General features: G+C 54.8%; 1 protein-coding gene across 10 annotated transcripts in view; it reads right to left on the bottom strand.

The window, feature by feature from the left end:
- Window positions 1-3,378: 3,378 nt before the first annotated feature.
- Window positions 3,379-21,115, bottom strand: part of DLG3 (discs large MAGUK scaffold protein 3) — a 75,617-nt gene continuing 57,880 nt past the window's right edge. For 4 of the 10 annotated variants that reach the window (XM_064426997.1, XM_064426992.1, XM_064426991.1 and 1 more), the window contains 11 exons: window positions 18,644-18,758; window positions 15,011-15,187; window positions 14,270-14,345; window positions 13,598-13,697; window positions 10,903-10,944; window positions 10,160-10,210; window positions 9,269-9,370; window positions 8,939-9,111; window positions 8,265-8,374; window positions 7,594-7,685; window positions 3,379-5,935 (listed from right to left, as the gene is read on the bottom strand). In XM_064426997.1, the coding sequence (XP_064283067.1) occupies window positions 5,829-5,935; window positions 7,594-7,685; window positions 8,265-8,374; window positions 8,939-9,111; window positions 9,269-9,370; window positions 10,160-10,210; window positions 10,903-10,944; window positions 13,598-13,697; window positions 14,270-14,345; window positions 15,011-15,187; window positions 18,644-18,758 (1,145 nt within the window). In that variant the 3' untranslated portion in view covers window positions 3,379-5,828. Of the gene's footprint in view, window positions 5,936-7,593; window positions 7,686-8,264; window positions 8,375-8,938; window positions 9,112-9,268; window positions 9,371-10,159; window positions 10,211-10,902; window positions 10,945-11,886; window positions 11,933-13,597; window positions 13,698-14,269; window positions 14,346-15,010; window positions 15,188-18,643; window positions 18,759-21,115 lie in introns of all 10 variants that reach the window. The other 6 variants (XM_064426990.1, XM_064426998.1, XM_064426999.1 and 3 more) reach the window with 3 other exon arrangements.

Raw genomic sequence — 21,115 nt, 5'->3', positions numbered from 1 at the left:
AATGATGCCATAAACTCAAAGGTTTCCATCCTGCCTGCAGTATCTGCTTGGAGCCTGCTGGGCTGGCTTTAATTACTGCTCAGTTCTGACTTGCACACACACAAACAGGTAAAGGTGTCACACTGTACCTTGTGAGAAAGGTCATGTTTGCCCAGCAAGTGCAAGAGGTAATTATATACAGCCAGGGAAGGCAGCAAGCACTAAATGTGGGTTTGCCTACAGCCAGAATGGTTTGAATTTTTTCCTTGCAGATATTCTGATTTCTTTTATGCTGCAGACAGCACTGAAGAGCCTGAATCAGATAAATTTCAGACTCTGCTGATAGTACTCATCTCTTCCTGCACATTTTTACACAGTACATTTTATTCCAGGCTAAGTATTTACCAAAGGGTTTAAGTAGGGCAAGAATTCCTCTCCTAGCTGAATCAGACTGTAATTAGCTGCATTTCCAGTGGCTGTTCCCAGTAGGTAGTTTGTGTGCAATCACACCTTTGCAGGTGTTTGCTGGTCCAGGGTAAATGCTGTTTTACAGTTCAGTAGCCCATCGAGGGCAATTGTGGTTTATAAATGTTTTCTAAACCAGCAACAGCTGACCTGTAAAAAAACCAACAGAGCTGTTAATTCCTGCCCCATTCTTACCTTTTCATTGATCCCTGTTTTCTTTCAGCTCAGAGACGTGTGCTCATCCCTGGATGTGCACAGATGGCTCCAGAGGGTGGCATTGCAGCTGTACTTTCCTATTTACACACCACTGTGGAATGGAAGCTCCGGGGTGTGCTGGACCCCGGTTCTGTGCTGCAGAGCCCTCCCTGCTTCTGAGAGCACAAATGGATCCTCCAGGGCAGGGGGTCACAGGCTTCCCTCCCTTTTCCCCAGCCCCTTTCCCCCTCTAATTTGACTTCTGAACCGTTTGGGAAGGAGTAGCAGTGCAGGGACACAAGGGAATTGCAGTGTGGATTGGGAATGGGCCCAGGGAGAGGGCGAGTCCAAACTGACCCCTGGGACTGATGGGGCAGGGAGCCCCCCCTGGGAAAAACGTCCTTGCTGAGAAGATCTGGGAATGGGGCAGGCCAGAGAAGATACAGCTCAGCTGCTGAGCCCTGAGGCCCTTCTACCACTGGAGCAGGAGCAGGGCTCATCCAGCAGCTCTGCACTGAGGGTGCACCTCCCTCCCTCCCACCAGACACTGTGGGAAGAGCTTTGCTCCCTCTGCTGTGGCTGCACTGAGCATCTGGGAGAGACAGGAAAGGCACAGGGGCTGGCCTGGCCACTAACACTCAGAAGTGGTCACTAATCAAAAATGAAGGTAATTGTAAGAGGGCTGAAGCTCATTAGAGGATTGGACAGAAGTCTTTGTCAAGCAGTGTAACTAGGGGAGGAAATTCCACAGTCACCCCTGTGCTGAGTCAAGTGTGGCCCCAAGCAGGTATTTCAAGTGCCATAGGTGCTCCCACGTGCTGGTTCCATTCAGAGATGCTGCACTGATTGACTCCAACAATGTGTAATGGTTTTCTTTAGGGTTTAAAAACCCTAAGGGTAAACAAATGACCCTCATTTTGGAGGCAAGGGATATAAATAAACACTGAAGGTCAAGGTGTACCCAAGGATTCTTGAAGGAAAGAGACACTTTTGACAAGATGATAACTCTACCTGCTTCACAGCAGATGCTTCAGTGCCATGAATCCTGCTGTGACAGCCTGAGGAAAGCAGAGAACAGCAGTTCTTGAAGATTGTGCTGCCAAGCATCATTAGCAACAACGGGCGTATCTAAGACAGCTCTATCAAGGGGAAAATAATTTGGAGAAAATTATAATTATATTCCTTTAAAGCCCCTCTTCCAGTAGCCTCACAGCACAACCTGTGCTCTCCTGCTTAGCTAAGACAGCTAATTACCCAGAGCTGCAGACAGAAGCACAGGCATGTTTCTCTATAGCACAAGCAGCTTACAGTCTAATTTTCTAGAAGTGTCTTAGGGCAGATTAGTTTCATGCCTGTTGCAGGCAGCTTTAGCAGGACATCTTGGGAGAGAAAAGAACCAGCTCCTACATTTCACAACTGGGCAGGACCATTTTCAGGACAATGCTCTGCTATTTTCTGGGCCAGGATTTGCAAATGTCGTGGTCAGCAGAGCAACTTATCCCTAGCCAGGAAAATGGGTGGTTACAGCTTTAACAGAGCAAGTTCCTTCTCCACGCCACCCTCTTTCTCTTCACATGATGTTTCTCTTCCAGAGGTTGTTCTGCCTTACAGGAGTGACAGGGTTTATTTGAGAAGATAACCCCGTGTTCCTGTCCCCCTGGCACCTGAATGTTTCCCTGTCTCAGCAGATCAAGGTGACACAAGCTCGGCCAGGCTGTGGGTTGCCATGGCAGGGGTGGCTGCAGCCCCAGTGGGCTGGGCAGAGCTGGGCCAGCAGCAGCAGACAATGCTCCTGTGCTGCTTCATCCCTGCCTCCAAATCTGTCAGCATGCAAGCAAAGTTTGATTTTTGAGTGGTAATTGTAGCATCAGTTCTGCTTAGCAACTGCTTAATCTTCTGGTGTTTTGTGGACAACCACCACCAGCAGGCTGTTGATCTGAGCAGTTACAGGAGTTTCTAAGTGGCTTTGAATTTGTCCAGTGAGCTTCACAAACTGAACAGTAAGCAAACTCAGTTGGTACAATATCCTTGTTCTCCTGAAATCACCATTTGCTTCTCTTTTGTGCAGTTTGAAAGTAAAAAAGAAATCTATTATTTAAAAACCAAACCCCTGCACCCTTCCTTCAGCACAGCTAAATGACAAAGCAGATTCAGGCACAAAGTACTGTGACACTCCTTTAACCACATTTGTCTCTCAGGGAGCACTCCTCTACTTTGCATTTGAAGGTACTAAAAATTATACCAGTTACCTTTACAACTTTTCTCTCTGATGTTTAAACAGCATGTTAAAACTGTAAAAAGAAGGTCTGTGTGAGCTGGACTATGTATTTACTTTGTTGTCTTTATATCCACTACAAGAGCAATTATGTAGACCCTATTATTTGTAAAGCAACCTCCCCAAGTTCAAGCCATGATCCAAAACACATTATGGTGGTGTGTCATCAGGCCAGACTTAACCTGGGTTAAAACCCAACCAAAAGCACTTTTCAGTGGCTTCCTTCACTTCCTTTTATTTTCTATTTTCTTGGTTTTTATTATTTTTTAAGATTTCCTTTTCCCACTAGGCAAGTTCTCAGGCATCACATTTTATACTAAAAAAGGCTGTTTTTTCCCCCTAAACCAGTGTCAACATTTCAGTTTGCCATAAAGAGACCATATCAAGAGTTGCTAACACCAGCACCGAAAAAACAGATCTGGTACACAATGAAGGACTCTACAAGAAGGTCTCAAAGACAAGAGTTCTTTGCAACTCTCTGTTTATTAAAAATATATGTCTCCTTGGAAGAAACACTGTTAACCAACTACTGTTGTCATGATCGATTCGATACTGTCAGCTATGCCATGGAGTACATCATCTTTTTCTCCACGTGACTCGAGAGAGGGAGACAGGCTATTAGGAAAAAACAGAAAAAAAAAGACCAAAAAAGATAGGAATGTGTGACTAGCACCTTAAGGACTTTTGTTTCACTTACTCCACTTCTTCAGGGACCGACATTTATAGCAGCTGGAGCAGGGCCAGGGGCAGGGGCTGGCTGCCCGACAGGAATCCATTGCCAAAGTTCTGTGTGCTCCTTTAGGGTCGGTCCCACCGACAGCAGAATGCTCCTGCCCTCCACTGTGCCACAGCTGTGGCTCTCCTGCAGTGCCCTGTCCTGGCCCCAGAAGCTGCTCGGTCCCTGCAGGGCTCCTTGGGATGCAGGATGGGCAAAGGAGCTTCACCCCAGGCAGCACAGGGACAGTGTCACAGCAGCTGTGGCCCACGCTGGCTGCCACACTGACTGACACACTGAGAGCCATCACCCTGGGGAGAGGGACCACAGCTTGTCCCTGCCACACAGAGGCAGGAGGAGACTTACCTGGGCGTGCTTGGACAGCGACCTCCCGTGCTGTGGGGCTGGCACTGCGTGAGGAACAGCGTCCACCAGCTCCTGGCAAGGTGGGAGCACTCGCACCTGAACTCTGAGTACCCAGCACACACTCCTCAAAGGCCACGTGAGTGTCCCCAGCTCCACACAAGGGTCTGGAGCCCACTCAAGCACAGAAGCCAAGGTGCCCCCAAAGACAGACATGTCTCAGCTTAGGGCCAAGTGTCTCGGTGCCTCTCCTGAAAAACACCAGTGCCCAGTGGATGGGGCAGCTCTGCAGCCCCTGGGGCACCACTGCAGGGCTGGGGGGAGGCAGCAGAACCCAGCTCCAGCCAGATTCACACAGAGATGCCAGGGACAGAGCCAGGCAGGGTGGCCACGCAGTCACCTCTGCTGAAGGAGGGCCCCTCCCGGGGAGCCAGCCCTGGCCCCTGCACACAGCAGGGCTGGGAATGGCACGGAGCAGGGAACAGAGAAGTGTTTCAATTCTGTTACTGATCTGGAAAATGTCAGTGTCCATCCAAGGCACAGCTGGGGGCTTTTCCTGCCAGTGGCTAATGCAGAAGGGAATGCCAGTGTGCTGCCACAAGCCAGAATGGGTCATTCCACCTGCACCCACAGGTACAGGGCCAGTCCAACATCCCAGGTTTTTCACAGCAACACAGGACAGTGAGTACATTTGTTCCATGTGGCCAGTAAAGTATTTCTTAACTAAACACCACAGATCTAGATTCTATTTACAATAGAGCCAGCTTAAAAAATAAGTTAAAAAACTGGATTTTATACCCATTCAGTTCATCATTGACAAGAGAAAAATGGAATAATAATAATAATAATAATAATTAAAAAAGCCAACACAACAACACAATATGGTTTTGGTTTAAAATCAGCTTAAAAAAATAGAACCAAAAGGAAACCTCTCATGCAAACACATAAGGTGGTGTGTAAAACAATGTGCAATTTAATATGTAGCATCATCCATTCTCTTGCTCCGCAGCCTCCTGCTCAGTCTCTGTCTCCCAGCCTCTCGCAGGCCAGCTGCTGCTCCTTGCTCAGGTCCCTCCTGCACAGGCAGTGCCAGTCTCTGGCCTGTCCCAGACCCGGGGTGGCTGCAGGGAACTGGCCTGGACGGGAGAAGTTTCCAAAGCACCTGGTACCGTTTTGAGCTCGTCCTGCCCAAGTGGACTCCCTACGCCGAGTGGTCGGGACAGAGGAACTGAAAGAACCTTGCAATAATACAACACCTTCTCAGAGAGGTCCCTCAGATTTCCTAGTCCACATACATATATATATATAATATATATATAATATCTCTCCTCTATATTATATATAAATTACATATACAGATAAATAAAAGGCTTTCTGCTGCCCATCTGTCGCACTGTTCAGAGCTGCTAGACGGTCACACTTGGAAAATGCCCCTGGAGCTCTGATACCAGCTCATGTGTTCAGAGTCCATTGTTTCACTTGTTTTCTTACATTAGTCCTTAGCCGCCTCCTCCCATCTTGATTCTTCGTTTAGTTAATAATAATAATAATATAATAATAATATAATAATAATAATAAAAAAACGACCTTGAATGGGTTCTTGTCTGTCTCTACTGGAGCAGTGGGAAGGTCCATGCAGGAATGGTGGGAACAGTCACGTGATGAATGATATGAGTTCATCCCAACAAAAGAAACAGGACTAGAAAACTCAATTTTGCGACGATCTAAAAAAGGGAGCAGGAGTAGTTTTCATATCCCTCCCCCTTGGGGCAGAGGGCTCGGATGGGTGGGACTTCAGAGATCTTCTGCTCACAGGGAAGCAGGTGGGAGACATCTTCAGAGTTTCTCTGGGGACGGGACCCAGATGTAGTGCCCAGACTGGTCCTCAATGATCTGTTTGATTTTGCTGTAAATTTCTTCAAGAGAGTCTCCTTGTACGATGGCTGGAAGAGGAGAGAGAAAACAAGACCCTGAGCAGTTCTGCCATGAGTTATGGCAGAGCTCTCCTGCTGCCCCACAGGGCTGGGGGGCACAGCCAGCAGGGACCAAACCTGGTGGTGTCAGAGGAGCTGCCCTGGGCCCAGTGACACAGAGGGTTAAAGCAGCACCTCGCTGGGGATTAGGCAGTGCTGATCCCAGCTGGCAGAGCTCCTGGCTGTGTGCAGGGCTGGCTGGGCTCTCCACACCAGGCTGCTAATCAGCTTTGCACGCTGTGTCGGGCACCGGGGCTGGCACTGCCACGGCTGTGCTGACCACAGCCAGGAAGGCAGGGCTGGGGCAGCTCATGGGGGGCACCAAGCACCCACCCCGAGGTGCCAGCTTTGTCCCTTCCCTCTGGTTTTCCTTCTGGCTGGCTGCTGAGGGCTCCTCCTGTTTGCCTCCTGTGCTGCAGGGTGGGAACACAGAGCTCTCAGGCTGGGAAAGGCTCCAGCAGCACCCCCTGCCCTGTCCTGCACTCCATGGTGCTGCCTACAGCACAGCAAGAAGGGCCAAAGCTTTCTGGTAATCAGCCTGCCTCTGTAAGCCAGCCAGCACCATCCTCCAGCAGCTCTGCTCCCTCACTCTAAGTTGCTGGCACAGAACCTGTGGCAGTGACCATCCCTCTGCCTATTACCCAGTTCTTTCAACACATTTCAGCCAACAGCATTCCTTTTCCACAGGTCAACATCAAACTCGCCCTCCAAGTGCACAGTGGCATGTTGAGGGCCTGCAAAACTGTGGCATATCTTCCTGGAAAAACAGCCAGCAGCTCTGGAGCCCAGGACAGGAGGTCTGGGGAAAGCTCATCGTGTTTGTACCCAAGTATTTGCCCAGCTGAAATCAATTTTTGGAAAACATCCTGCTTGGGGTTTTTCCCAGTAGCTGTTAGGTAGGTAATGCACAGTTTGGCAACATTATAATTCCTCAACTTCAGAAGAAACAGCTATTGCACTGGAAAAGGATGGAAGACCAGTTCCTCTGCCTCTTCACCTGCCTGTGGTTTTCCAGAATTAATCATGTTACAAACATTAGTTCCGTAATGCACAGGGATGCCTGTGTCATGAGCAGTTCATCTCAGCAGGCACAAAGTGTCAGCAACCCCTGATTGGCTCTTGAGCAAAGACTACTTAGGAAGCAAGCCAAACTTCCAGTCTTTTTGGGTAGATGTTTTGTAATAACTCAGGACTGTCTCCACCGTTTAGGTCACTAACTTTTTATCTGTCCTCTTTAGAAACTTCTCTTTTCTCTTTTTGAAAAAGCTCTCCTTTTCTCCCATGCAGGGAGTTTACTTCCTGTAGACTTATAGCACTCTGAAACCCTGTGCTTCCCCTGCTTGGGGATTTTTAGATTTTTATTATTGCTGAAGTTGGTGATAAGCTTTCACAAACTCAGAAAATCCTGCCTGACAACTTGTCTCCTCCTCTATGACTCGTTTACTGCTATCCACTGATCTTGGAGCAGTCCCCTTGCAGAGCCCTCCTGGCACAGTGCCATTTCTTTCTTGCTTTGATGAAGCTGGATGTTTTCCCATGACCCTGAAGTGGGACAGTGCTGGTAGAGAGGTCACAGCTGCTGCATGGAAAAATGAAGTATCAGATACAACCCTGCTCAGGACACTCACCTGTAAAATATTCTCCAAACTCTTGCTCAAGTTTCATGGCTTTGTCAAAGACCTTGTTGGCCTGTTCATATGTCTGTCTCCGGTTCATCTCCCTGCCACACACAAAAACCAGAAACTTTTTAGCTCTTTTTCTTAGCAATGAACAGAAGCAAAAATAGCCCACAGAGTCAGGGTGCCTGGGAATCCTCTGCTCACAGGAATGGAAGCTGTGCAGGACCCAGCTCCCAAGGCAAGGCCCTTCCCCACAGACTCCAGGCTGCCTCGGCACTTCATCTCAGCTTCCACCAGTTCCTCCCAGTGCCACCTCCCCCACCCCCCTGCACCACAGCAGGGAAGGGAATTCAAACTCAGACAATCCCCTAAACTTGTGAGACCGCTGCAGAAGCCTCCCTGCTTGCCTAGGGTTTCTCATCTCCATAAAACATAGAAACAAGCAGTTTGACCCCTTCTGACTTGAGAAGGGCTTTTCCCAGGCCCCTTGGTGCCAGCAGAATTTCTTCTGATCTCAGGGTCAGTCTCAAGCTCTTGACTCTCCTCACAGATAATATTCTCTGCTGCTGCTCAGGAGAGTTGCAAGCTCAGCTCTCCCATGCTTTCCAGCCTGCTCTACCCAGGGCCAGGAGCAGCAGGACAAGCAGCTGGAGGGGCACAGAACACGGTGCTGCACTTACATGAGGGCTTCAATGGATTTTGGTTTGATGAAAATGGCAATGGGATAAAGTTGTGCTTGTCGCAACCTCTTGATAGCATTGCCAGACACATCCAGGATGCAGTGCTTCCCCTGGAAAGGAGACAAGCAGGATCAGACCTACCCACACAGTCTACTCTGTGTGGGAAACAGCTTGTTCATACAGATGTGCTTGAAAAGGGAGGAGCCACAGAAATGAACACCACTCCTGAGACACGAGCCAGCTCCCAATGGCCTCACATTCCTGCTTGCTCAGGGCAGGACAGCAACAAGGCAAAGGGACTGAGCCTTTGTCTGGACATGTGAAACTAGATACAAGCCCTGGGTAGCTGCAGGACTCTTCCAGAGGAACGCTGCTGCTTTGAGGGCACCCAGGTATCTCTATCCTGTGAGCTCCTGAGCAAAAAGTGGGCCACCAGTGCCAGGCTTTTGGGGGGAGTTTGGATGACAGAGGTACCACGCTGAGGCAGAGTAGCACAGCTGAGAAAAGCAGCCACATGGCTTGGCAGGACTCTGGAGGGAGGAGAGGATCGTGCTGTGCTTGCCTAATGTGGTTACAGCCCTTCATTAACACCACAGGGAAAGGAGGGGAGCTGCTGAATGCGTGTGGGTTCGGGCTGGATGCACCCCAGTGCCAGGACTGGCACTGACACTCACCCGCTCTGCCACCGCTCGCACGGACTGGATGCTGGTCCCATAGAGATTGTCATTGAACTGCCCAGCCTCTATGAACTTGTTGTCCTGGATGTCTTTCTCCATCTGTTCCCTGGACACCACAAAGTGGTAGTCCTGGCCGTCCACCTCGTTGTCACGCCGAGGCCTGGTGGTGTCTGCAGGAGAGTGGGAACCCAGAGTGACACCACAAACCAGGAGGGACAAAACCCACCTGTGCTCCCAGCCCCCTCCCCACGCCAAGGGCATGACCCTGCAGGCAGCAGAGCCACCCCTCTCCCCTCCCTCCAGCAAGGGCACTGAGCTGGGACTTACGGGGCACGCAGGAACCAAACTTGTGTGGGAATTCAGAGATGAGGTCGTCGTTAATTCTGTCCTTTGTCGGGCCCAGGATGATCACTGGCCTCGCATAGTGAACTGCAAACAAGAGCCACAAGCTGAGGCCCACCTGCACTGCAGGCAGCTGACCCTACTGCCACTTTTGGAAGCCCTGCCCTCTCCCTGCTGGCAGTGGCTGCTCTGGCTCACATGGGCACCCAAAGGTGCCTCCTCCATGTGAGTTTATCTCCTCCTGGTCACGCTCAGCATGTCCTTCCCATCTGACCCAAACCATCTGCGTGGCCCCAGGGAAGGTTCTGCAGGTCTCCAGGGCTGTGGATCAGCAAAGCTGCTCCCTTGCCTGGGCAGGAGCCAGGCAACCAGGACAGCCGGGCGAGGATGCCACGGAGCTGGGGGAGTGACGGGAGCCTAAGGGTCAGCTCCAGCTCCTGGCAAGGACAGACCACTGAGGCTGGGACTATTCAGCCTGCAAAAGGGTCTGCAGGGTTTGAGCACCAAGCAGGGTTAAAGGCTGTGGGCTGTGGCTGGGGAGGAGGTGCTCTGCAGCAGGGGCCTGGTCTGAGGTAGGAAGGGATAATCCTGTCCTCAGCTGAGGACTAAAGCCAAGCTCAGTTTTAGCTCTGGATCCCTCCCTTGGTCTTGCAGACCACGACACAAATCTTTTGTTGATTGAAACTGGACAGTGGAGGCCAGGGAAAGCTGTGCACACCTGGCTCCCCTGCTGCACACAACACACAGGACTGCTCTTGCATCCACCCTGTGCCCTGCTGCTGTGCACGAGGGGAGGGCACACAGGACCCCTGGCTGTGCTGGGGTCACAGGTGGCCCCACTGGAGTGGGCAGGGGGCAGTTCAGCTCAGGACTTACTTTCTTGCCGCGTCACTGGCTCGTACGACAGGATGGTGTCCTCTTGTCCTTCTGCAACAGAGCCAGGGGGATGTAGGTGAACACTTGCAGCAGCTCTCCAGCCCCTCCCAGCTGTGAGGAGCTGGCTCCTGCCCCTTCAGCCTCCCCCAGCTCTGGGGACACTCCAGGCTGTCCCCATCACTCCACCCACGGATGCGAAGCATGACGGGCATGCAGTTATGCGCCCTTGAGCCACTTTAATTATTCATGTCCCAGCTCTGGGTCAAGCCTCCTCTTTCCCTCCCCCACCGCTGCAGGCTCCCAGCCCATTGGGATGTTGTGTCCTCCCTGCAGATATTTAGAGGACTTTCTGGGGACAAAGGGAGCATCTGTTGCAGCTGGATCCCACACTCTTGTACAGGCTTGGGCTCCAGGAGCCATCTGTGCTGCAGGCCTGCCCTCTGGCCATTGCTTCCTGCAGCAGGCACTGAGGATGGGGGATCACCATGGACTGGGAACCCACCAGCCTGCCCTGGAGCAGAGCTGTGCAGCCAGGAGAGAGCAGTGAAGCAGCAGGCTCACTCCCAGCCCCTGCTCTCCCTGGCCCCAGGAGGGAGCTGGCCGCAGCATCTGTGTCACCAGCAGGAAGGACCAGCCTCCGAACAGAACCGCCACTGGGACAGGACAAGATGGACGTGCCCAGACACGCAGACTGACACAGGGACACGCACACGGGGCGGGAGAGCAGGTGCACACACACTTACTGGAACTGCTCTCGCTGTCACTGGTGTTTGATGTCACGCCCTCTGCAAAGCAACCAGAGAGATCCCCTTCAGAAGGAGCATGGGGGGAGGCACGGGGGCACCCGGCTGTCACCCAGCACGTGTGACCAAGGGCAGGACAGCCTCCCGAAACACCTGCAGCCCAGCAGCCACCGGGACGAGTCTGTGCCACACGGGCAAGGGCGGCATCTTTCACCTTCCTGGGAACCCGGGGACATGCAGGAGAGGACAGAGAGGCCAGGAGGGCCTGCCTGGCAGATGTGAAGGCTTCCCAGGCCTGGGGAAGGTGCAGTGCACAGGGGACGCTGGCAGGAATGCTGGCAGGGAGCAGGTGCAGCATGCACACAGCGGGCAGGGGAGGGCACGGCTGTGCTGGCACAGGAATGGGGAGCCTACCTCTGGGCACGGGGCTGGGATGCACAGAGACAAGACAGTGACAGTATGGGACAGAGTTTGGGGCTTTGCTTGCTCAGGCTGATCCTAGTGCTGCGACCACCCCACAGAGGCTTGCTGGCCGCTGCCTGCCCATGTCACTGCCTGGGGGTCTGGAGCTTGGCAGGGATCTCATGCCCCAGCTGAGAAGCCCATGGGGCTCCTCTCATTATTCTGCAGTTCTGCATGTGTGGTAACCCAGAGAAAGGCAGGAACACCTCAAAATGTTGTCACCCACCCCATTCAGAGCAGACCCACCGCGGCCACTTCCCACCCACACTGCAAGTGGCTCCGAGTGCTAAAGCACCAACCAACCCAGACAGGAGCAGAAGAAGAGGATGAGGAGGTGCAGCAGGCACTTAGGGCATGGCCATCACCCCCACACAAGCTCCCCCACCCCGTCCCACGTGCAGCAGTGGCACCTGAAGCCCCTGCAGCCAGGGAAGCACAGCTGCTCGGCCAGAGCCCAGCCAGCCCCGCCCCAGGCACCGCCAGCCACAGAAAGGGAACAATGCGCATCGGAATTCAACTTACTCAGGTTCTTTGCTCCATAATAATCGTCACTTAACCCAGGGAAGTCCTGATTTCACAGACAGCAAGAAGGGGGAGAGGGGGAGAGAAGACAGCGCAGGAAAGGGGAGTCAGAGGGATGGGGGAGACAGAGCCAGACCAGCATTAGTGACAGGAGTGCAGAACGGCCCAGAGCTGCAACTGCAAGTGAGGTTAAATATCTCCAGAGCTGAGACCATCAGCCCGCTGCCAACATCTTGCCTTGTCTGGCTGGACCCCCTCCGCCCCCCAAGCTCACCCTCTCTGCCAAAGAGCCCCCAGGAGCCACCCTGGGCCTGGGGAGGGCAGGGCAGCCACAGCAGAATCAGCTGGCAGCAAGCAGTTGCAGCCCTGAGCTGCTGGCACAGAGGCTGAAGTGTTTCTCCTCGTGGAGTGTACTGGCAGGGCACAGTGGCTCTGTGCCTCCCCTGGCCACTCTGGGGCCAGGCACAGCACACAGGTCTGTGACACGAGGCAGGAGGACACATTTTCCCCAACTGTGTGTGTCAGCTGCCCCACAGCACAATGCTTGCACAGGCTGTGGAAATGTGAGGCAGAGACCCCCCCAGTGCAAGCTGGGATGGACAGGGGCAGAGCACAGGGAGGCAGCTGGCTGTGTGTGTGTGACACAGGCAGGCAGAGTGGCCTGTCCCATCCCCATGCTGTCACCTCACTGCAGGGCAGCCAAAAGCAAGCCCCAGGTTCAGCACGGATCTCACTGAGCCCAGCCATGTGCAGGCACTGCCAGAGACAGGCAGACACACAGACAACCTTCAGCACGGGCCAGAGGCTTCTGCTGCCTGCTAAAATCACTGGAAGGTGGCACCAGCCTGCCATGGGCAGCAGGGAGCCCTTGGAGCAGCCCAGCAGCAACTCCTGCCTCTGTATGACACCCAAGACAGCCCCAGAGGAGAGGGGATGTGCCTGCTGTGCTGGCACTGGGGCACAGACACAGCTCTTGTCCACTGCCCCTTTCCAGAGGGGTGGGCACTGCCAGCCTGGAGCTTGCCCACGAAGTGGATGCAGCTCAGCACTCAGAGGGGCTGGCTTTGGTGAGCAGCTCCAGTGCCGCCCACGTCAGGATTTGGGGCAACAAGATAAACACCCTGCCTTTACTGGGAGTGCTAGGGTGGGGAGAGCTGTGGAACCCCAACATCTGCAGCCAACTGCCAAAGATGTGCCTCAGTCGTGGGTGGACAGCAGGGTCATGGCTGCCCCGTGCCCACAGGGCTCAACCCACTGGAAGGGCTCTCCAGTGGGAATGGGAAGCTGTAAGTCACTTCTAGGGAAGATGGGGCTGGGACCTCCCCAGGCCCTGAGCCCTGGCAGGGACAGGAGAAGCTCTGCAGGAGGCAGCCAGCCCCTCACTTGGAGGGAAGCAGGCAGAGGGAGGGAGCAGAGCCTGCAGCAAAGGGGGGAGAGCAGGGGGAGGCAGAGCAGGGAGTTGGGTGGGTGTAAAGTTGGATGAAAAGATGAAGACATTGAACATGAGAGAAAGGAAGAGAGTGCCAGACTGCAGCTGTTGCTTTCATTTCAAGCTCCAGTTTTTCCCTAGCTGCTGGCACGGCTGTGGAGCACAGACCTGAATACAGGCAGGTGCCAGGACCCCTGGCTATGGGAATGTGCTGAACCTCTTCCCTCAGGGCAGGGAAGCTGAGGGCTGCAGGCTTGCCCTCTCTGGCCAGCTGCTACTTACGTTCCTGTCCGCTGCTCTCCTGGGCCAGGTTCTCTTTGCTCTTGTAAAATGGGAACTTTCGAGAGAGGCGAAAACTCTTTTTACGTTTCGTTTTGATCGACTGAAGAACACGGAGATGGAAGGAGGACAGAAAAAACAATGGTGTTTAACACATGTGGGGAAAATTAAAATGAAGAGACAATGAGGAGCTGTGTCAGGGCAGTCACCCTCAAATGAAATCATGGAGATTACATGAGAACTGTAATGCAGGAAAAAAATTAAGCATGGAGAAAAACATGTGGTAGGGATGCTGGGAAGCTGATGGGGCAGTCAGTAGCTCTGCAGGGGTAGCCAGGCTGCTCTTCCTTGCTTGTTGGCCTGTTAGGCACTGCTCGTGAGGTGTGAGGGCAGCTACCTTCAGGCAGCTCCATGCCATGAGCTCTGCCACCCCATCACTCCAAACATGGGTCCTTCCCAGGGCTTTCACACCATCCTGGGCTCCTCTGCTCAATCACTGCATATTCACAGAGGGTTTGTGCCAAGCAGATGTGGGCCTGGGGCAGGTCCAGTCACACAGCTCTTTGCCCTGGGATTGTTTGAGCTGCCCCATGAGGAGCTTTTGCTGCTGGGACTCATCCTGCCCTCACCAGTTATCAAGTCCAGTGCCCCACTGAGCCCCAGATCAGCACTTACCCTGTTGGACTCAATCATGCCAGTCCTGGCGTGGAATTTCACTGTTTTCAACCGTGCTCTCTCCTTCTTTTCCACCCTGATCAGGAGAGAAAGAGTTGCCAGTCCCATCCATGTGCCCTCCAGGCTGCTCAAGTGGCTCCTCAGGCAGCCAAAGGCACCCCATTGGCAAATGAGGCTCCTTCCAAGGGAGGCTCAGATGTGGAGCTGCCTGCCCAGGGTCTGGCCCAGGCCAGTGTCTGCAGCAGCAGGAGAGGAGCCAAGCCAGCCTTCCCAACAGAGACAGAGAACAGACTCAAGGCTGGCTTTGCAGACCTGAAGGCAGCAGCCACCAGCTTCTCTGCTCTCTGTGACTTCCCACCTCACAGTGGGACCTGGCTACAGGGCTGGGCAGACTGACAGGACTGACAGGACACAAGGAGCAGCCCTTGCTGCTGTGACTCTGCTCTCACACAAAGACCCAGACTGGCTAACACCAACTCCCCATCCCCACAGGGACCACAGAGGGGGCTGACTACTCCCCTCCTCACCTGGAGTCTCACCCAGCTTTGGAGAACACCTGCCTAGGGAGACCTGCACACAGCCTCAGCCCAACCAAGCTGCCCTGCACGCTGCACAGGGACGGGGGGACTGGGACCACGAGGGGATCCCAGCCTGAGCAGGGCCCTGGGGGCTGCGGGGCTTGCAGAGTTCAGGGAAATCCTGGGGTCACAAGTGTGACAGCTGCTGCTGATGGACACTCACCTCTTCTTGCTGGGGATGACCCCGATCTGCTCGCTCTCGCCGTGGGGGGTGACCAGCCTGGCCTGCCACCACTCGTCATCCGAGGCGTTGATGACGTGCAGGATATCCCCGTAGGAGAAGCTGAGCCCCTGGCTGGGCAGGCAGCTGTCCCGGGTCCGGTCATAGTCAAACAGGGCTCTGAGGAGGAGCAGAGAGCAGCAGTGCCTTCTCTGAGCACGGCCAGGCAGCCAGGGCAGCGGCAGTGCCAGCCTCCTGGGGCACTGCCACCTTCACACCTTACAAAGTTTAACCCAAGCCCTGCCAAGGCGAGCAGTGATGCCAGCCACCTGCACATCCCTGGGCGGGCAGGCTCAGCACAAGCCCTGGAGAGTGCAGTGCAGGAACAACAGTGACTGAGAGAACTCACTGCTGACCCCAGCTGCAGGGTGCACACGAGCCACAGATGCACTGAAAGTGTCTGTGGTTAGTGAGCAGGGCAGGCCCAGAGCAGCAGCCTGAGGAAGGGCTGCTCCCCACCATCCATCCCTCCGTGGCTGTGGGGCCAAGGAATGGGATAGGGAACATCAGACCCCACTGCTGGTAGGTGGTTGCACAGGCAGAGACCACCAGACCACCAAGGCATTGAGCACAGCCTTTATTTATGTACAGAGCCTGTGAATGAGGAATGCATCTCAGGGTATATGTATCTCCTTCCACAACTGATCCTTTTCATACCCCTAAACACCTCCCTTGAGAACAGTTTATTGAGTTTAAAATTATCTTCAAAATTAAACTAACCAGCTATAGAAAAGAGGCTGTTTTTTCACAAGAGGAGCACTAATACTTTTCCTGCACATGTACATCATACACAGCACAGCAGCCTGTACCCATAAGCTGCTCTCAGTGGCTTCACCTGCAACTTGTTCTACTAATGTCAGATCACACAAACTGTGTCTGCTTTGATGCATCAGCTTGCAAAAAGACAAAGAAAGGAACAGTGCTTTACTAAAAGCACTGGCATCAAAACCTCTGTATTTGCTCCTGGGACACTGGCCCCACTGGCCCCCAGCCCAGCATGGGCCCAGGCACTGCAAACACTGGCTTACTGCTGGTTTAATCCTGGCCCTAATAAACCTTCTGCAAGCAGGAGACATCCTCTGTTCTGCTCATTACCCCCTTGCACTGGGGGACTCCAAAGGGGGTCTAAAAGCACACTTTAAGGGGAAGGGCTGTGGGATCACGTCCCTGTGGAGCAGCAGAGCTTGGAGGGCATTTCTGTCAGGGGAGTGCTGGGCTATGAAACCTTCAGGGCACTTGGGGCTGGGTCTTGAATGGGAAGAAGAAGGGCTGCCCCATGGGGAGGCTTCTTTGGGACAAAACCTTTGTGTCCTATGCATCCAGATACATTCAGCCAGCAGATCTGTTCTCCTTGCCCAGCTTGCTCAGGGCTGGGGCAGCTCCTGTGCCTGTTCCCTCTGCAGGGCAGCGTGGCTGCAGAGCACCAAAGGGTGCTTTGGCCGGAGGTAATCAAGCCTTGCAGGCAGCTCCAGGCCAGGAGATAAGGCTGCATGTGGCTGACAGGCCGCTGTGAGGTCAGTGCCCCTGGCCAAGGCCCTGGGGAACTGGTCAGGCCGGTTCCAAAGGCAGGCAGGCTGAGAGGAGCCCTGCCCACTCCCTGCAGCCTGCCCTGCAGAGCGGCACAGGGCCCATGCTCCTCCAGCAGCAGCCACCCCAGGACAGGCAGAGCAAGATCTCTGCAGGGACAGGACACTGCAGAGCCAGCACAGGAGGCACTGGGCACCCCGAGGCACGGTGCCCCAGGAGACCAGCCCTGGCTGGGCTGGCATGCAGGACCTACCGTGGCTCGGGGACACAGGGGCAGACGGCAGCTCCGCTCTGTCCCCAGGCCAGCTCCCAGCACCCACGGCCAGGAGAGCAGATGGCTTGGCTGGAGGGCAGGCAAGCAGTGCCAAGGACTCCCATGGCTTCCTCCTGGTGCCCAGGCACAATGCCTGCCTGACCTCCATCCCCACCCAGCAGGCAGACTTTGCCCTGCGGCAGGGCAGGGAGGTGACAGGCAGGATGTGAACCTGCCTTGCCCCTGCCTTTGCTGAAACTCCAGCACCCCCACATCAGCTCCACTCAGCAGGCACTCGGGTCCCCAGCTGCAGCCCTCCCACAGCACACAGGACGCAGCGCAGCCCCACAGGGCTGACTCAGGCAGCTGCGTAGCAAGTCCTGTAATTGATGTCCTGTCCACAGCACAGCAGCTCAGCTGGTTTCAGGTAAACTGTGCTTGAAACTACCCCGCCCAGCAGGGCTGGGGCAGCCTGGGCACCCGGCAGCTCCTTCAAGCACGTCTGCAGGGTGTGTGTCGAGCAGAGTGCTGTGATGGGCCACACTGGGGAAAAGCTCTCCCCTGGCATCGCCCTCTCAGCAAGGCACAGCCCAGCTCCACCTGGGTGTGTGTGAGGGACACAGTGCTGTGGAGGCCTCCAAAGCCCCATGGGGGGGGGTGCACCAAGAATGACGAAATGCTACTAGCAGCATGAAGGCAACAGGGAGCTCTCTGGTTCACAGGAATACTTTGATACATGAGCACCTTTCCAGGCAGAGAACAGGCTCAACTCAAGCTGGACCCAGCCTAAACCCTCCTCCACACACAGGGCAGCAGGGGAGTGAGGGCAGGACTAACAAGATGATGTTTATTCAACACTGCACCCAGCTGTCACACACCCCCAGGAAGCCCTGAGATGCTAAATCAAGCAAGCTGCCTGCAGAGACTTGTGGGAAGGTGTGAACTGCAGGAGCCCAGAGCTGCAGCTCTCCCCTCCTGCCATACCAGGCTTGCAACACATCCACCATGCCTGAAGTCCCTCTCATGGAGCAGCCATGCAGTGGGAGATACAGGCTGAGGCACATGCAGCCTTGGCCCTTGCCATCCTTCTCAGAGGGAAGGAGAAGAAGCATCCCTTGCTCCTGCCAGCCTCACCTGCAACAAACTGTGCAGAGTAAGGATTTACAGGATTATTTTAATTACCAAGTTAAAATTACTCATTAGCACTCATCCCACTGGCGCTGTGGCAGGCAGGAGGTGGCAGGAGGCAGGCAGGGATTGTCCTGTCCACACAGGACTTGCAGCAGTTCGAGCTGCATGGCTGTTTAACCCCTGCCTGCCTGTCCTGCACCTGGCTCCAGACCAAAAGTGCTCTGAGGGCTCAGAGCAATAATCCTCCTAAGAGCTCATCTCCCATCCAGCCAGATCCTGCCACAGGAGTGGCAGGACGAGACAAGGAGAAGCCTGTCTGCTGGTTCGAGGAGAGTTCCCTGAAAGCTGCCACGAGCTGCCTGGGGCAGAAGCAGGGCTGGATGCCCATCATTCCCCTGGTTTCCCCAGTGTGCTGGGCTGGCCAGCAGCCACCCAGGCTCTGCAGAGACCACTGCTTTCCAAACTGGAGCAGTCCTTGGGAGAGGCATGCGAGCACCCAGCCTTGCGAAGCCAGTGCTCTCCCTGCGGCACCCTCCGGGCTCTGTGATGCATCCACGGCACTCACCCCCCGTGTCCCCCTCCACACCACCCCCCGAGGCACCGCACAGCCCGGCTGAGCTGTGACCAGCCCCGCAGGGATGTGCCGGGAGCAGGCGGGGCCTTACCGGACATAGAGCGATCTCTTCTCGCTGGTGCGGAGCGAGCCGGAGCCGGAGCTCATGCTGCTGTTCATCATCTGCTCCCGCAGGTCGTGGATCTTGGACTCAAAGCGGCTGTACTCTGCGGGGACAGGGCTGCTCAGGACAGGCACAGCTGACCCCGGGCTGATCCCCACAAGGCAGCTTGCCCACCAGCCTGTCTGTCCCTGCACACGAGGGACTAAAGATGAAGAGGTTACAGAACTGTGCAGGAGTCCAGGCAGGGTATCTGAGCGGGCAGGGTTCCAGCTGCTCCCAACCCCACCACAACTGCCCACAGCAGCTCAGGCAATGGCTGCTGTGACCTCCACTGCTGCTGAGCTGCAGCTCCTTGAGGGAACGGCTGGGACTTGGCAACCTGCTGACCTACAGAGCAGTGCAAACATGCAGAGAGAGCAAGAGCCCCTCCAGGAGACCACTGCCTCTCAGCTGGAGCAGGGAGACATGACCACAGCCATTGGGGGAGACCCCAGCTACCGCTCTGCTGGCAGCAAAGACCTTCTCCTCAGCAGCAATGGGGAAAAGGAGGCAAAACACAAAGTCCCTGCCCTTGGAAGAGGAGCAGGGAGGAGGAATTCACCTTCTACATCCCAGCGACAGAGACGTGCAGGAAGAGCTGGGGAACCCTCCAGAAGACACCAGCACCTTCCTGCCAGGCAGCTGGGCAGGAGCAGCCGCCACGCCGGCACCCGGCGCTCAGCAGCCCGACCTTCAGCCGGGTGTAAAGGTCGGGCTGACACGCAGAGGGTGGAGGCACCAGGCCTCCCTTCCCAGGGCCGAATGAGGAAAGAGCAACTGTGGCTCCAGGAAAGCTGCTGGCACTGCACAGCCCACACTGCCAGACCTCGCCTCACATCCTTGATTTTGTTCCTTGGGCACATCCTGCAGTTACAGGTGAGAGGGGACCAGGCTCATCTCTGCTGTAAGACTTGCCTGGAAAGTCTTGTCCATGACCCAGTGTTTTAGATGTGGCTTGGGTTTTAATTCTAGGGAGGGGAGCATGGCAGCTCAGCTGTGGAGGCAAGCGCTTGCTGCAGAGCAGAGCCACAGCTGTGCTGGGCCTGTGGAGCCACATCACATAGGAAGAGCAGCAACACTGCTCAGAAATGCTCTGTGGGCTTTGTCTGGGAGCCAGCCCCTCTCCCATGCACTGTCAGTGCAGACAAAAGCAGGGCTGGGGTTATGGGATGATGCAGCTGCAGCTCAGCATTTCCTGACTCCAGCCCTACAGCCTGTGTATCCCCCTGCTACACCCAGCTACCAAAGATACGTTTTTACCTAAGGTTGGGAAAAACAAAAGGCAGTACACACAAAAACTGCCAGGTGGCACACAGAAACTCCATGCAAAGCGCCTTCTCCTGCCACACCACACCCAGAGCTGCTGCAACACCAGGCAGGGTCAGCTGGAGACCATGAGAACCCTGGCTGCCCCATGCCAAGGGGCACCCACTGCCTCACCTGCCTTCCTGCTGGCACAGGGAAACACAGATGCAGCAAGGCATGGACAATGCTTATTTTACAAGAAAACTGGATTCTGCCACCAAAGCAGCAGCAGGGTTTTATGGAGCTCTCAGCAGAGGGAATTGATCTTCATCTCACTCCACATCTCTTGACCCACACAGCTCATTCTGCCCTGCAATACCCATAAGCTCTTGAATCCCAGAGGAACATCTGTCAGAAGTGGGTACAGCTTCTTTTTAAACCCTCTTTGGTACAGAAGGGCTGTTTTCCCCCAGAAAGCACCACTACAACCTTTGTCCCCAGCCAGGTCATGGCAAACCCTGCTGGGGCACAGATTCCCTGCACACCCCACACGGAGGGGACCACTGCTCCTGCTGCACAGACTCACACTCCTGCAACACTCTTCTCCAAGTGTGGAGGATGCACTGCCTGTGACTGGACAGGAAACACAGGGCAAAAGGAGATTTCTCCACCCCTAGCATCAGGGTGGGGGCATTGGAAGGGCAACTTGTGGATGCCACTGCCCTGCCAGAAATGGCATCCCCCTGCAAGCAGCCCAAAGTTCTCAAATGCCCCCATTTCAGCTGGGGCATTCCATGGAAAGGGACATTCCTAGTTTTGCTGGAGTGGCCACACAGCTGGGAGGGGTGGGAAAAGCCCACGAACATGGCAAGAAGCACAAACCAGGCTGGCTGCAGCAAACTGAAGGACACAGGGGCTGCTCTGGCTTTAAGCCCCAGAGAGCAAACACTCCTGCCCTAGGAAGGGTCTGCAAGGAGCCACCAACCCACATTGCTCAGCTGTGGGAGGGCAGAGAGTGGAGGAGCAGCCAGCCCCAAAACAAACCCAGTGCCTCCCTCCCAGCACAGGGGAGACAAGGTTACCCCAGGATTGAGCACAGGGTACTGCCAGGTGCCATGGGCACCCTTTAAAATGGACATTGAACAGTCTGAGACAATTACCAGCAGGTCACCCCCA

Source organism: Passer domesticus, chromosome 7 (genome assembly GCF_036417665.1).
Source record: "Passer domesticus isolate bPasDom1 chromosome 7, bPasDom1.hap1, whole genome shotgun sequence".
NCBI classification, from domain to species: Eukaryota; Metazoa; Chordata; class Aves; order Passeriformes; family Passeridae; genus Passer; species Passer domesticus.
This window is presented reverse-complemented; position numbering and strand designations above follow the sequence as displayed.